Genomic DNA, 14,116 nt, shown 5'->3' with positions numbered 1-14,116 from the left:
AAATGCTTTAGGGCATGAAGTCAAAGCAGCAGCATATTGCTTAACATGTCAGACACAGGGACAAGAAAGGAGAAAGGTTTTCCTAATGGCAATCAAGATTTCAGCCCTACCAGCAGGGTAAGATGGGTGGTCGGGGACAGGAACCCACCTCAGAATTTCAATGGCAGAAACACCAATCCTCCACACAAAATAATCAATCATTTCTGATAATTTAAACATAGTGAGATAACCCATGTAAGTATCCTCTTGCTGGAGACATATATGAGGATTGTTTCAGTCAAAAGGCTGTAGTAACTCCCCTAGCAGGAAAGAGAGATATGGGGTCTGGAATATGAAGTAGATCTTTTTATGGGGAGTGGGAAGCAGTAAAGATTTAGGGAATCTTCTCACTTACTCCTTACGCAGCTCTTCAATTTCTTTTCATACCGTAAGTGCAATTCCTTACTTCCCTCTCTGAGGCTCAGGCCCGATTTCTTATGGATAGGGTGGCAAAATTCAAGTAGCTGATTCAAGTAAAACCTACTATGATACTGTTGCATATATAGCAGTTATAAGGATGACATAGGCAAATATAAAAAAGTAAATGTTTCATGAAATCATTACATATCTTGATATATTACTGACATATTATAATATATATTATTATACTGACATATTACTGATACTTTTTGGAGCATTTTTTTTTTAACAGAATATTTTAAATAAACTAAATTGATGACTGAAAGCAGAATGTTCCTGGTTTCATGAATTAAGAATTAAATTAATATAGTAAGAAGAGCTACATACAATTTACTCATTATTGATGTTTCTTACAGGTTATAGGGCCAGATTCTGCCTTCACATACTCCCCATGCAGCCACATTTATTAAGGTAAGAGTACAACAGGATTGTCAATAAAATGGATTCTTTCTGGTAATATAGGAGTTATGACACCATGGTATCACATTCTACGGTACTGACTCTACATTCTGCAATGCTGTGGATGATAAATGTGGTTCACTGGACATGTAATTATAATTCACCACTGTAATCACATATGGTAATTCTTAATAATTTAGGCCCTAGTCCTGCAATGGAAATTCTGAGGACATCCTAGTAGGTCCATGTGATTCTCTTTGCAGGAATGAGACTTTAATGATATATAAATCAAAATGTTTTGAAAAAAAGGCTTACAGTAGTAATGACTTATGTAAATTATGTAATTAAACAGAAATAATCAGTCTAGTACCAAGTTTAGAAGACTATTAATATAGTGAAAGCACCCTATAAAGAATGCAAGTGCATATACCCCAGATTTTTTTAAAAACGAGTATTTATATATTAATTAAATATATACAATTACAGGTGGAAGGAGTGGATGGATAGATTAAATATTTGCATTTTCCTACAGTTTTAGTAATTAATATTATTTATATTCTTTTGAATTCTGTAATCTCTCCTTGTTTTCTATGTCTTGTGCATGTCATGGTATGCGCTTTTCAGTTACTACCTTTAAAATTGAAAGAACGCAGATGGAGGACATTTTATTTGCATACACTGAAGAGATTGATAATTATTTCTAGTAGTTTGGGGGTATTTATTTATTAAACACCATTTTAAAAAGATTCCTTTTAAGGGTTAAATCCTTCTCACATAACTCACTCCTGTAGGTGTCAGTTCAGCAGAACTACATAAGCATATGTTTAAGTATCACTGAAATCAATGGGGCTTAAGTGATTTACTGAAAAGAAATGGACTGCTAAATCAAGGCTGTAGTTCTACTGAGGTCTAATAGTGAATTCTCATACAAGTAAAGTGAATAAAATTCACAAAAGTAGAAAGATGGACTCAAGTTGTAAAGTTTAGATCCAAGCTCTTCCAGATACAGGGCATTGGTGCTTTAGTTTAATTTCTGAAATTGTGGTCACTTGTAAAAAATATGCAATAAATTTTAGAAACATAAGACTGGAAGGGACTTTTGGGTCATTGAGTAAAGTTTCCAGCCACTGCTGGCAATCCAATAACATAATCCCATTCCTGAATTTATCATATTCCATTTTAAGATTAGTTTGCCCTTACTACTCCTATTGAAAACCTGTTACAGAATCTCACACCTTTGATGGTTTTTAACTATCAAAACACTTTGATAACTGCAGATAGCCATCCATGATTTAATATTTCAATAAATCAAGAGCATCCTCAATCTTAAACTAATGCAGGGATTGGCAAAAAAAAGGGCCAGGAGAGGGAGAGCATGGAGAGGAAAAGCATGCACAGCTGCATGTCCTGAATGCACAATTCCAGGATAGGGCCAGTTGTCATGAAGTAATTTCTCATCATAATATGGGCTTGATGCTGCATTTGTTATTCATTCAAAATATCCTTTGAAGATGGCAGGAGTTTTGTCTGTGTAGGAACACGGGAAATAGTCTTTATATGAGGCAGGTGCTCTGGGAAATTGGTGTGATTTTACTAAGACACAGCACCTCCTACTGGGGGACAAAGGAGTGAGAAAGAACAAATTGGCTGGAAAAGCCATCTTTTTATCAGAAAATTACTGGCTGCACATAGCTTTTATGAGCTCAGTGTAAAACCTTGAAAAATTTGGGGAATTGTTTTGACTAGGCCCCAAAAATCCTCCTTCTTCCCCTTTGGCCCTGAGATGGCCTTTGAGACCATGGGGTATTGGTCCTGAAATGGACCATGGCTCACTTAACTTGTCACCTGTGCATACTCCTTGTAAAAGTTGCACATTTTATCTGTAGTTTGCATGGTTAACATGTGTTGTGTTATTTTTTTAAGTGACAATGTGCAGTTTTTCAAAATTATGTATACTTCTGATATGACAAATTTCACCTTTATTTTAAGGTTCTTCTTTAGTGGAATAAACATTACTATTAACTTACTCCAACCTTGCTATATATGGTTCCACCTTTCACAAACTTCACCACTGATCCAATTCACGCACAAATTGCAAGTGCTACATGTATACAAGGGTTCATTTTGTGCACCTCTAAATTCTGGTTTTTGCACTAGCAAAAATTCCCACCACTATGATTTATTGCAAATTTGTAGACCTGAGAATTTGCAGGATCCTACTGTTAAAATGGTGTAAATCCTTACTGAATCTGACCTGTATCCAGAGACTGACCACAAAGAGGAGAAAATCCACCCATTTTTCATGGAAAAGTCTCATAATTCTAAGGCAACTTCTCACTAGCTGTGAGGAATTCCAGAAGGATTAATTGTTTGTAGGCCTCTGTCTAGGAACAGTACAAATCTCAGTATGATGACAAAAGAAATCAGCTTACAAATAAATGTACACTGGGAGATTCCTTACATGACAGCAAATTTTGAAAGATAAATGGAAAACAATGAAAACAAACGTATTTGAGGGAAATAAATCAGAAATGTTGGTATTTCATGGGAGGAAGAAAATCTTAGGAAGCTGTAAAGGGGCAGTTAAAATGGTCAAAGGCACTTTGCACTTCATGCAGAGGCATCCTGTCACCAAATCAGGGAAGTAAGAGTCCACTCTCTAGAAGCCTGATCCAAAGCCCACTGAAGTCAGTGGGAGACGTTAAAGGGCTCTGTAAAACGATCTTCCACTGACAAGGAGATTGATAGTATTGGATGATCTAACAAACCTTTTTCACTTCAAATTTCTATGGGCCATGAAAATACTACTAAATCATTTGCCACTAATTGGGGCTATTTACCTACATAATGTAGGTCTCTGTTCAGAAATCACACACTGTGGAGCTGATTTTCAATTGGGCCTGCAGGTGCTCAGCATCTCTACAAATCATTCTCTATAAGGTCTCAGTGCAATGGCACAAGACTACTCATATCAGCGGGAACAGGCTGTACAGTATTAATTCTGATGCTTTAAAACAATTTAAAAACCATTTACTATATTTAACTTTAAAGACATTACCTATTACTATGTCCTCTACTTCGCTGCATCTCGCACAAAAACCTCAGATGCTCTGGTCAACGTAAAGCTTACAACAAAGCGGTGCTTTGATTGCAGTTGGAATGTTTTAACAATTAAAAAAAAACCACAACTATTATTAACAAAAGCTATTTTCATATTTTGTCTTCAGATAGTGGTTTATTTTATGCCACATTATGATCCCGTTCAAGTTAACAAGAATTTTATCACTGACTTCAGTGGCAGAAAATTTGCCCCCTCAGTGCTAGCCCCCCAGACCAGATAGACAGACCTATGTTAGCGGGGCTCAAGCCGATGCACTAAAAAAAAGCAATGTAGAAGTTGCGGCTCAGGCTGTAAAATGAAGGGGTCTGGTGGGTTTGAGAGCTGAGCCATGATGTTCACACTGCTATGGTTAGTAAACCAGCTCAAGCACCGTTAGCACGTCTGTCTATCTGGGCTGGGTGGCTCGCTCCCCAGCTGTAGTGGAGATGTATCCTATGGGGATACCTACTCTGCAGTTAGACACCCATGGCTGGACTGTGCCAGCTGACTCGCTCTTGCTGGGCTCAGGCCAAGGGGCTCTAATTGCAACGTAAACATTTGGGCTCAGGCTGGAGCTCAAGCTCTGGGACCCTCCCACCTCACAGGGTCCTGGAGTCCCCGCTCTAGCCCGAGCCTCAATGTCTACACTGCAGTTAAACAGCTCCTTAGCCCGAGCCCCACGAGCAGGTCAGCCTGAGGTATGTAGCTGCAGTGGAGACATACCCAATGGTATTCATTTCAGAAAGTATGTAATTTACTTGCCTGCATCTGCCTTTTCCATTCTTGGAGAGACATGGGCAGTAAGTTGATAAAGATGCTATCTTATTAATGAAGCTGATGGACCTTTGAGTCTCTTTTAATACTGATTATTAATTAGCAAAATATATATATATGGAAATAATTTCCTATACTACTCAATGGTTATGACCTATAGTTGTCTCATTAGAATGATAATAAACCTTATATCCCTATCTCCACCTTGAATATTTTCAATGACTCCTTTCCACAACACTCTCAGTTGACTAAAAATTGATTCGTCCCTGTCTACTTTACCATATCAATTTTCAATAAAGGGATTCTTCCCCTTTTAATTGTTTTTATCATCTCCAAAAGTATGCCACCACTTTATACACATGGTTGGCTCCTTTGCTTTCAATGGAAGTGAAGGCTAGCCCTATAGTTATTACAGCTTTAAAGGGTGGACATGCGTTTCTTGTAGCAACCAATGAAGGAATGTACATTACTCAACCGATCCAGTTTCTTAGACACGAACACATGATTTATTTTATTTATATTCAGCATTTGGATTATGTCATAACTCTTCAAATGTTCAGTTCATTCTGTTAAACCAACATATTACACATAAGTTACTAACGCGCAACCTGACATATGAGGACATGATATCATGAGGACATGATAATAACTAATTTCTATATATTTTACATTATGTTAATTTGAAAAAAATCTGTGATATTAAATGTTATATTTCAAGCTCTTTGTTTGTAAGTGCAGTGAATTGCATTGATATCTACCCCTTACTCCTAAAAAGCCTGGGTGCTATAACATCTGCAGAGCTCACAAGGATTGCATTAATTTAAATTGCGTGATTTTATCATACTAAATGAAAATATGTCATTTTTTATGCAGTAATGCAAAGCTCTGAGACGGGATTTATTGCATTAGCCTATCTATAATGTGACAGATGATGGAATACCAGCGATAAAATCATAAGATTTACAAAAAACATAATTACATATAGGGTCACAGAAAATTGCACATGGGAAAATATTTCAGACAAAGACTTCTGCTGTTGTCATAAAACACAGAAGGGAACTTCTTTTGCCTCTGAGCACCAGCAGAACTCTGCAGATGTCTGGGCATTTTATTTCCTACTGGATATTCTTTCTGAGCGGTTACTTTAAAAAAAAACAAAAAAAAAAAAAACCCTAAAACATAACATTTTATATCCTTTAATTGTACATTTACTATGATTTAAAGTTGATTTTGACTTATGTGTAAGAGTCTTCATTTAAAAAAAAGAGTTACAAAGAGAAAACTATTGTGATTAAATGAATTAAAGTGTGTATGAGTGGAGACAATATTAAAACAGACACCTGCCATGTTACCTTAGAGTATATCTATATTGTCTCAGTGCAGCCTCTTGATACCAAGATAGGATTAAACATTGCCATCTAGTAAGTTTGAGTACAGAAGCAGATCCAAAATCATATGGCTTATGATAGTGCAAACTGGAGAATGATTCAGAGATTCTTCTAGTGCTGTTTATGCCTCCTGTAGCACACATTTCCCTTTTATCAACAGAATGACACAGACATCTATTTCATACTAGTTTCTGGAGGCAAAAAGCAATAATGGTAGCTTCCAGAAAGAAGGAAGGAATGGATATCTAATGTGAATTAAGAGATAAAGAAAAGATAGTACCCGATTTATCGTAATGCAATCCCTTTAGAACATATAAAGTTTCTTCTCTCCTCTCGTGTAAAGTAACCATTTTTGATGTTGAATAGTCAAGAAGGCTGCTGGTAAAGAAATACACAAAAATACTAGCTAACATTTCTGGCAGACCATCCCCATAGTAAAAATTAGACTGATAAGCTAATAAACAGAATTAATGAACTCAGTAGTCCTCTGGATTGGGCCACATTCTGGCTCCCCCACATACACACAGGAGCAAAAGCTGTCTGTGTCTAGCTTATTTTCATCTGTGCCAGTGTGGCCTAGTGGATGCTCTACTCTGACTGCTGAAACCAACACAGTAGCAGAGTAGGTTTCAATCTCTACCCCTACCCACTGAAGCAAGTCATCATTCAAAGGATTTGAGAGTGAAGACGAGGTAAATCTACACAGAGATGGAAACAAACAAAAAATACATACAAAAACACACCCCAGAGGGATTTTTTTGAGGGCAGCAGAAAGAGATCAAGAGAATACCAATTCCAAGGGGGAAAAATTAAACTGACATCAAAGTTTTACCAAAAATCTGGCAACAGTTTTTTGTACATAAAATGCCATATTTTAAATTATCTTTATAAGCGGAACTACTGAAGGTGAGTTAATTAATCTTATTAAAGGCAGCATGGTTAGTCAAAGGGTGAACCACTAATATAGTCCTTATTGGTGAATAATCCATACTGGAAGGTGCAGGGTGACTTAGGTTTTTCTTAAGGCATATTTTATACACTGTTAATGAAGTGTTCACTGTACCACATTCTGAGTCTCTTTCTTCTCTTTTAATAACTATAGACAATACACAATTCAGTGAAGTTTAAAGATGCTTAATCAATTTTACCATTGCAACATATTTATGCAATGGTATGGTATTAGCCTTTCATGTTACCTTTCATGTTATTTGACTTTGGGGTACCCAAATAGTCTGTTTGAGAGGAATTAAAAATAAACAAAGGCTCCTTCATTCTCTCTTATTTTAGATATTCATCCTGTATTACAAATGATGTTAATTAACGTTTTAGCATCTATTCTACTACAAGCAGTAATTCATAATAGAGAGCAATAAATATATTGCTCAGTGCAGCCACAGTGATAAGATGTTCCTGCAATGTTTCTCAAGCCCCTCTTTATTGCCGTACTACTTGCCAGCTTGACTTTCTATCTTTCCTTCCATTTCCGTCCATCATCCCAAATTATGGAGCTAACTGACTATTCCAACACATCATTGATATTTATGAACACCGACATATTATGAAGTCTAATTAGGAGGCTTCAGACCTTACAGACAACACTTCAGCTAATATTGAATCAATTAAAAATTAACATTTATTATTAAGTTAGAAACCCCACCTCTTTTTGCTGCCAGTCCAGCAGTACATCATGCTTAACCTTACCCTATGCACTAATGCTGCAACCTAGTGGCATGATAAGGTATGAAGTAGGAAAATTCTGAGAGGATAATATGTTATCACCTGCCACCTGGTTGTAAATCTGGTTAAAAGACAAAGAAAATAAGTAATTTGAATGGAAATCACCCAGCTGAGAAACACCGTTTCAGTCATTTGTTTCCTTGGGAAATCATGTTGAGATGAGGAAATGACTTTGAGAACCCACAGTGGGTATCATTTTCAAAGTAACCTTTTCTGTCATTTACATTGACTTATTTAAGAAGAAAGATGGAAAAATATGTACTGTTTCAATTTAAGCTGTTTTGTAATGTCATTCTCTAAGTATTTGTTTTAATAGGAATATATAGCTTTGAATAACAATATGAAACAAGTTATGATTTTTTTTTAAACTAAGCTCATATTTGGACGATGACTATAACCACAATATTAGATTCTATTAGAACTGTATGGTATTGTTTTCATCACTTTGCACTTTCATAAGAGAGCTTTAGTCCATTGCGAACATTCATTATATAAAATCTTACTACAGCTATACACATCAACTCCAAAGCAAAATCCACAATACTGCTCCCCAATGCTGTAAACAACTGTTGTCTAAGTATCTATATGCAGACATATAAATATCTATATTTACAATATGTCCTTGATATTTTCCTATGCCACTTACAGTTACAAAAATCAGACAGTATTACAAGCCTAAAAGGAGGGTAAAGCAAGCAATAGGTTCTATTTACCTATGCCACCTATAGCTGCAAAATCAGAGATAGCATTACAAAAATAAAACTAGCATAAAGTGTGCGCTATGATCTATTTTATCATCAACATTCTATCAAAGAAAATTAAGTTCAAACATAACGTCCTGATACTCAAAACCACAGAAAACACTGATTTAAGGTGGATATAAATTGTGTAATAAACCTGCTGCACAAATGAGCTTGTCAGCTACATTGGTATTTACCAGAATGGGTTTGAATTTGAGGATTCCCAAGGCACATAAAAGATTACCATCTTATGATACAAGAAGTATTTATCTCCCTGCGCCAGCCCCATTGACTCTATATAGAGCTACTTGTTCTACTCTGGAAAAAATAACTTATCTTTTCAACTTTTCTCTCCCCAGCCCTATCCCACACATATTCTCTTATCTCTTTCTTTAAAGCAACAAATTAACATTATATTCAAATAATATGCAATTAGCATAAAAGTTCTAGTCATCTGAAATTCTCAAGAACACTAGCACTAAAATGAAAATATCCCTGGCAAATGCTATATTAAACAAGTGTCTGAGATTCAGAAATATTTTCCAAGTAAAAAAAAATCTGGTAATGGTAACATGTACATATAAAGTCTACTGTCGTCATAAAGAACAGTCAGATCATTCTTTAGAGAGCTGCTTCTCTCTCTCTCTTTCACTCACTCATACACACACACACACACACAGTATCCTTGCAAGTAATAATGTGCAGTGTTGGATAACAGGGAGGTTTTTACTGCAATGAAAGATGAAGATTATAGAAAACAGCTCCATTTGTCTGGAAACAACAAAGATGATAGGTTAGTTTTAAAATGCTAGTTGCTGTTTATCCCTGATTGCACGTGCAGATGCATTCTCTTATGCTAAAGGGCTGCTACGTTTTTCTGATTGCAACTAGTATCATGTACAGTATTAGCCTACTGCAAATACCTAGTGCCGCTGACAATGCCATCAACAGTTACTTTTTGGGAACATCGATTTGGATTTGCACTGTGCTGCATTAATTTAACACATAAAATATGGATTTTATTGCAGCAGTGACAATAAAGGCTCACAACTGCTGATTACATATATTTTCTTCTTTCTCTCTCCCTTTTTTCTTTCATTTTTATCTTATTACAATGTAAAATACTTGTATAGGAAAAGTGTGTGCACTTTTCCTTTTGTATGAATGTGTGTATACACACATACACAAAGTATTACTTATATGTATCTTGCCATCCATCTCAACACAAAGATTTGCTTCCTGAAGAAGAATTTGCTTTGTCCGTAATTATATTTAATATGAATTCAATGAAAAGCCAAATACAATAGTGTAATATCAGAAAAAGACTTATAATAAGGAATCAGGGAGAGTGTGGGCATGCATGTGTATGTTGCACGCTATGCTCATGATAGTTCTAATGTTAAGAAACACTATGCTTTTCAAGTCCAAATAGTATTTCCCCCCCACCCACTGAATTTGCAGTAATTGAATACAAACCAAAACTGCTGCTTAGAACCTAGCCTGGTTATTGGGGAAAAAAAAAGCTTTGCAAAATGCAGTTCAATCCTGAATATGTATAAAGGCAGTTCACTTTGTGTATGGCATACACACATGTATCTCCATTTCATTCATATGTCCTATGTATAAAAGTTGTATATATTAGAATAATTCTATGGATTACATTAAATACAGTGCTGCTGGTACTTCAACAACAACAAAAAAGCCACCACAAGAAATACAATTATGAAAGGTTCCTACCTTTTATTCTGCTTCTGAGTAAGTGTAGTAGTGTGCAACCAAAGCAACACCGGAGAATTTGCTTTACTATCTTCCCTTTTTTGTTTGTTTGCTGCCGTTATTTTCTAAGACTGATCCTACTTGAATATAACTCAGCTTCTTCTCACAGCATCGCTTAACTCTGGACAGCAGGGAACCAATGCTAAGGCGGGGAGCGCTCTCACTGACTGGCTTTCATTCAAAGCTCCTGATTAAGAAAATAATAAAAAAAAAAAAAAAGAAAAAAAAACCCTCAACTCCCTCACTGAGAGAGAGAGGTTCTGCTGACAGAGCCACAGCACTTGCCATGGGAAGGTTAGAGACTGGGAAAGCACAGGCTTTCCCAAGCACACAGTGATTTGCAAGTGAATGCAGTGGGAGGGCACAGAGAAAGGAAAGCTTTTTTGTTGAAGCCTCCCCCTCTCCCGCCTGATAGAAGACTCTCTGTGTCTGAAGTCCAAGGTAATCAGCCTAATCTACTCTATTTGCAGTGATAAACAGTAAACACGTGACCAGTTCTTTTAATCGTTTTTTCCTTAATTAGATATATTTACTTTTCCTCTATCATCAGTGATCCTGCTGCATCACCATGCCACACCACTAAATACGTCAGTAAAATAAAAATAAATAAATAAATAAAACGAAACAATTTACAAAGATACCAAGTTAAATTACAACCAGCTCTGAGATGCAACCAAAGAGTTGTTAATGATCATTATGACAAAATGTTTCCAAAGGTCACCCGAGAAGATGCTACGAAACTACTATTCACTCTCCCCAACCTTAAATTTTCTTCAAGTTAATAGTTGCATCACTTGTGTTTAGTATCTTATTATTTGGATCATTACGTTGTAGCTTCCCATTTTGCTGAGGTAATCCTTTTCACAGGTTTAATCTGTAACAGTTGATGTTTCCTAATACAACAAATTGGACTCAACACAATCCCTCCTTGGATCATATTAAGCCCAATCCTTTCTCTGTGATATAGTGGAGGATTGTGTAACATTGGTTAGGAAAGATAGAGCAAATATCCACCTAAGATTAAGTCAGTGGATGTCAGTATTGCTCCATCCAAACAATGCCAAGGGGGAATTTTTCTGGTTGTAAAAAAGGCCTAAACCCCTCCCCAAAAGTTCAGATGTATCAGATTTGGGATGCAGCACAAAGGAAGATTTCCTAGCAGTGAAATGTATTATATTACAAAGTAGTCTCCTCAGAGAAAGGGATGGAAGCCTCATAATGCCTAAGTCAGCTGCTATTAAAATGTGTCCACTGCAGGTGGTCCATGGACCACTGCAGGTCAGTTGGGGGTGGTCCATGAGTGCTGATAGAGAGAGCACAATGTGGCCTCTTTCCTGTTTCCAGCTGCTAAATTGCATTTAAAAAGGCAGCAAGAAATAAATTTAGTACTTTCCCATTATTATTTTTGTATGTAAACAATTGCTGCAGTTGCCACAGGACTGTAATGAGATCACTAATAGGGAAAGGAGGTGATCTGTGCAATCACCAATGGGAGGGGAGACAGTGCATGAGAAAGCCTATCTAGTAAGATGTGGCCCATGCAATGCATAGAGTTTGAGAATTCCTGTCCTAAGGTCATTGAAAAGTTAAATAGACAAAATGTATTGACATGAAGGAATGAAACAATACAACAGAAAAGCTATTCCCTCCCCCCCCAAGGATATAGCACAATGCATAACATTTGTAAATCATTTCCGTTCCTGCTTTATATAGTGACTGAGAATGAAGTTCTTTCCCATTCCTTCCAACATGGGATGTTATAACATGGGGAGGGCTGTGACACTTCCCAGCAATCTGTATTGCACCAATCAGAGGCCCCCACATGGGGGAGGGAAGGGTATACTTTACCAGGGTCCTTAGATCGTGGGTGGCCCGGCTCAGGCTGCAACCCCGAGGGGTATGGGTATGGGAGGAGGGCCCATATTACAAATTTGTATTGGGCCCGAAAAATTATGCTTGGGCCCTGGCACCAATACCAAGAGAACAATACCAACGACCCCAGTGTTTCCCTTTATTCATATGAAGCAGGAATTATAAAATTCCCTTGTGTTTGATGAACTTTCTCCCAGACTGAGTTGAATTTGGTACTCTCAATAATTGCCTTTTCCAGCTAGACCAACTGCTTCTATGTTCTGCTTCTGCTTTCTAAAAGCAACATGTCCAGGTGCGGTCCCTACAGTACCAAGCTGAACAGTCTCTTAAAGTGACAACTACATTGAAATAGATGCTGGGAGTTACCAAATAATTTTAAACATATATTGCTGTGAGATAGCTCTACAAATCTGAATAGCTGTTCGGATAATGATCCAACAGATTCTTATGTTATGAACTGTTTATAGTAATTTTATCTTCTTATTTTTACATTTTGTCTTAATTATATGTTGCAGTCATTATGAAATGAAATGACAGTCTATATAAACAGATCTATTTACACACACACAGTACATATATATACATTTACATATACACATGAACATAGAGAGAAAGGAGGAGAAAGAAAGACTCTTTCACAATACCAGGAAGGACAGAATGATTTAAAGGATTCCTATTCCCTAATTAGAGTATCTTGTTCTGGTTTACATTAATTAAAATTAAGTTTGGATTAAAGTGGACTAAAATAAACTGGAACAAGGCCCTCTTATTCTGGAAAAGCTATCACATCCAACCTTAATCTGAATTAACAGTCAAGTGTAGACAGGCTCTAATAGGTTTCTAGCTTCTGATTTCTCTTATAATGGTCACCATTAAAAAGTCAACATTCACCCACAATGACAACACAGTGGTATCTAAAATAGCACAATTATATACCCTTAGGAATCCAAGAAAATACTGGAAAATGTTTACTTTCTACCATGTGAGAGAGACAGCAATGTTATAGGCAGCACTGGTATCATTACCTATTTTAAGGTTGCCTGGCTTCCCATTATAAGCTTGTTTTCAGAAGCTTATAGCTTTGCCAAACTTCCCCATGCTGGTGTCTGTCTCAGACTGAATTATTTTAGTAAGTTTCAGCCAAACCTTGTCAGCTGTTTCTGAGAACCAGGCTAGGGAAAATACATTTTTTGCCCATTTTAAAAAATTCTGGAGATCTTTTCTTTGAGAAAGCTTTAAATACTCCCATGTTTTGGAGCAGGGACTTAAAATTTGGCTTTTGTGCCAGGGATGTGCCTTTTGCTAGCCGCAAGAAAATCCACCCAAATTTGGCCAAGTTACGTAAGACTTTGAAAAACTGCTGTTTCTACACATGCAGCTGAGACTTCTTAGCATTTAGCAGCAACTTTTCCCAAAGATTCCATGTGCACTGAGCATGCTCCTCCCCAGGACTGAGCAAGACTTACTATGCAACTGTAGATCTTGGCCAGGGCGGGCCATGCTGGGTCTGGATCTGGGCGCCTGAATGGAGTGTGGGGAACCTCCCTCTCCTGTATTCTGAATCCTCACCCTGTGGGGCCTAGGAAACTGGAAAGAGAAAGTGGCATGACTCAAATGTGGAGGGGAATGGAGAGCAAAGCTTTAAATGACCTAGATCACAATGGGTCACTATGAAATAAAATTTCTAAGCAAGCTGGGTCACTGAGAAGCATACATTTTTAGTACCACCTTGAGGAAAGACCCCCTTTCATTGGCTTCTTTTCCAACTTATCACCCCCTGGAGGAGAACTGCCAGTCAGGGTTGCTACAGGAGGCAGGTAGACCTTTCCCCACTCCCTCAGCAACCCAACATCATTCTCACAGAAGGCAAG

The 14,116-nt window shown here is 37.1% G+C and overlaps 1 protein-coding gene across 22 annotated transcripts in view; it reads right to left on the bottom strand.

The window, feature by feature from the left end:
- The window catches only part of LOC137167385 (cadherin-10), a 210,421-nt gene that overhangs the window by 128,003 nt on the left and 68,302 nt on the right, over window positions 1-14,116 (bottom strand). For 20 of the 22 annotated variants that reach the window (XM_067569540.1, XM_067569660.1, XM_067569566.1 and 17 more), the window contains one exon: window positions 13,712-13,832. In XM_067569540.1, coding sequence (XP_067425641.1) covers window positions 13,712-13,832 — 121 coding nt within the window. Of the gene's footprint in view, window positions 1-10,334; window positions 10,476-13,711; window positions 13,833-14,116 lie in introns of those variants that run through there. The other 2 variants (XM_067569600.1, XM_067569592.1) reach the window with 2 other exon arrangements.

This window comes from Emydura macquarii, unplaced genomic scaffold, assembly GCF_026122565.2.
Source record: "Emydura macquarii macquarii isolate MOO-44397 ecotype Brisbane River unplaced genomic scaffold, CSIRO-AGI_Emac_v2 contig_320, whole genome shotgun sequence".
In the NCBI taxonomy this organism is placed as follows: domain Eukaryota; kingdom Metazoa; phylum Chordata; order Testudines; family Chelidae; genus Emydura; species Emydura macquarii.
This window is presented reverse-complemented; position numbering and strand designations above follow the sequence as displayed.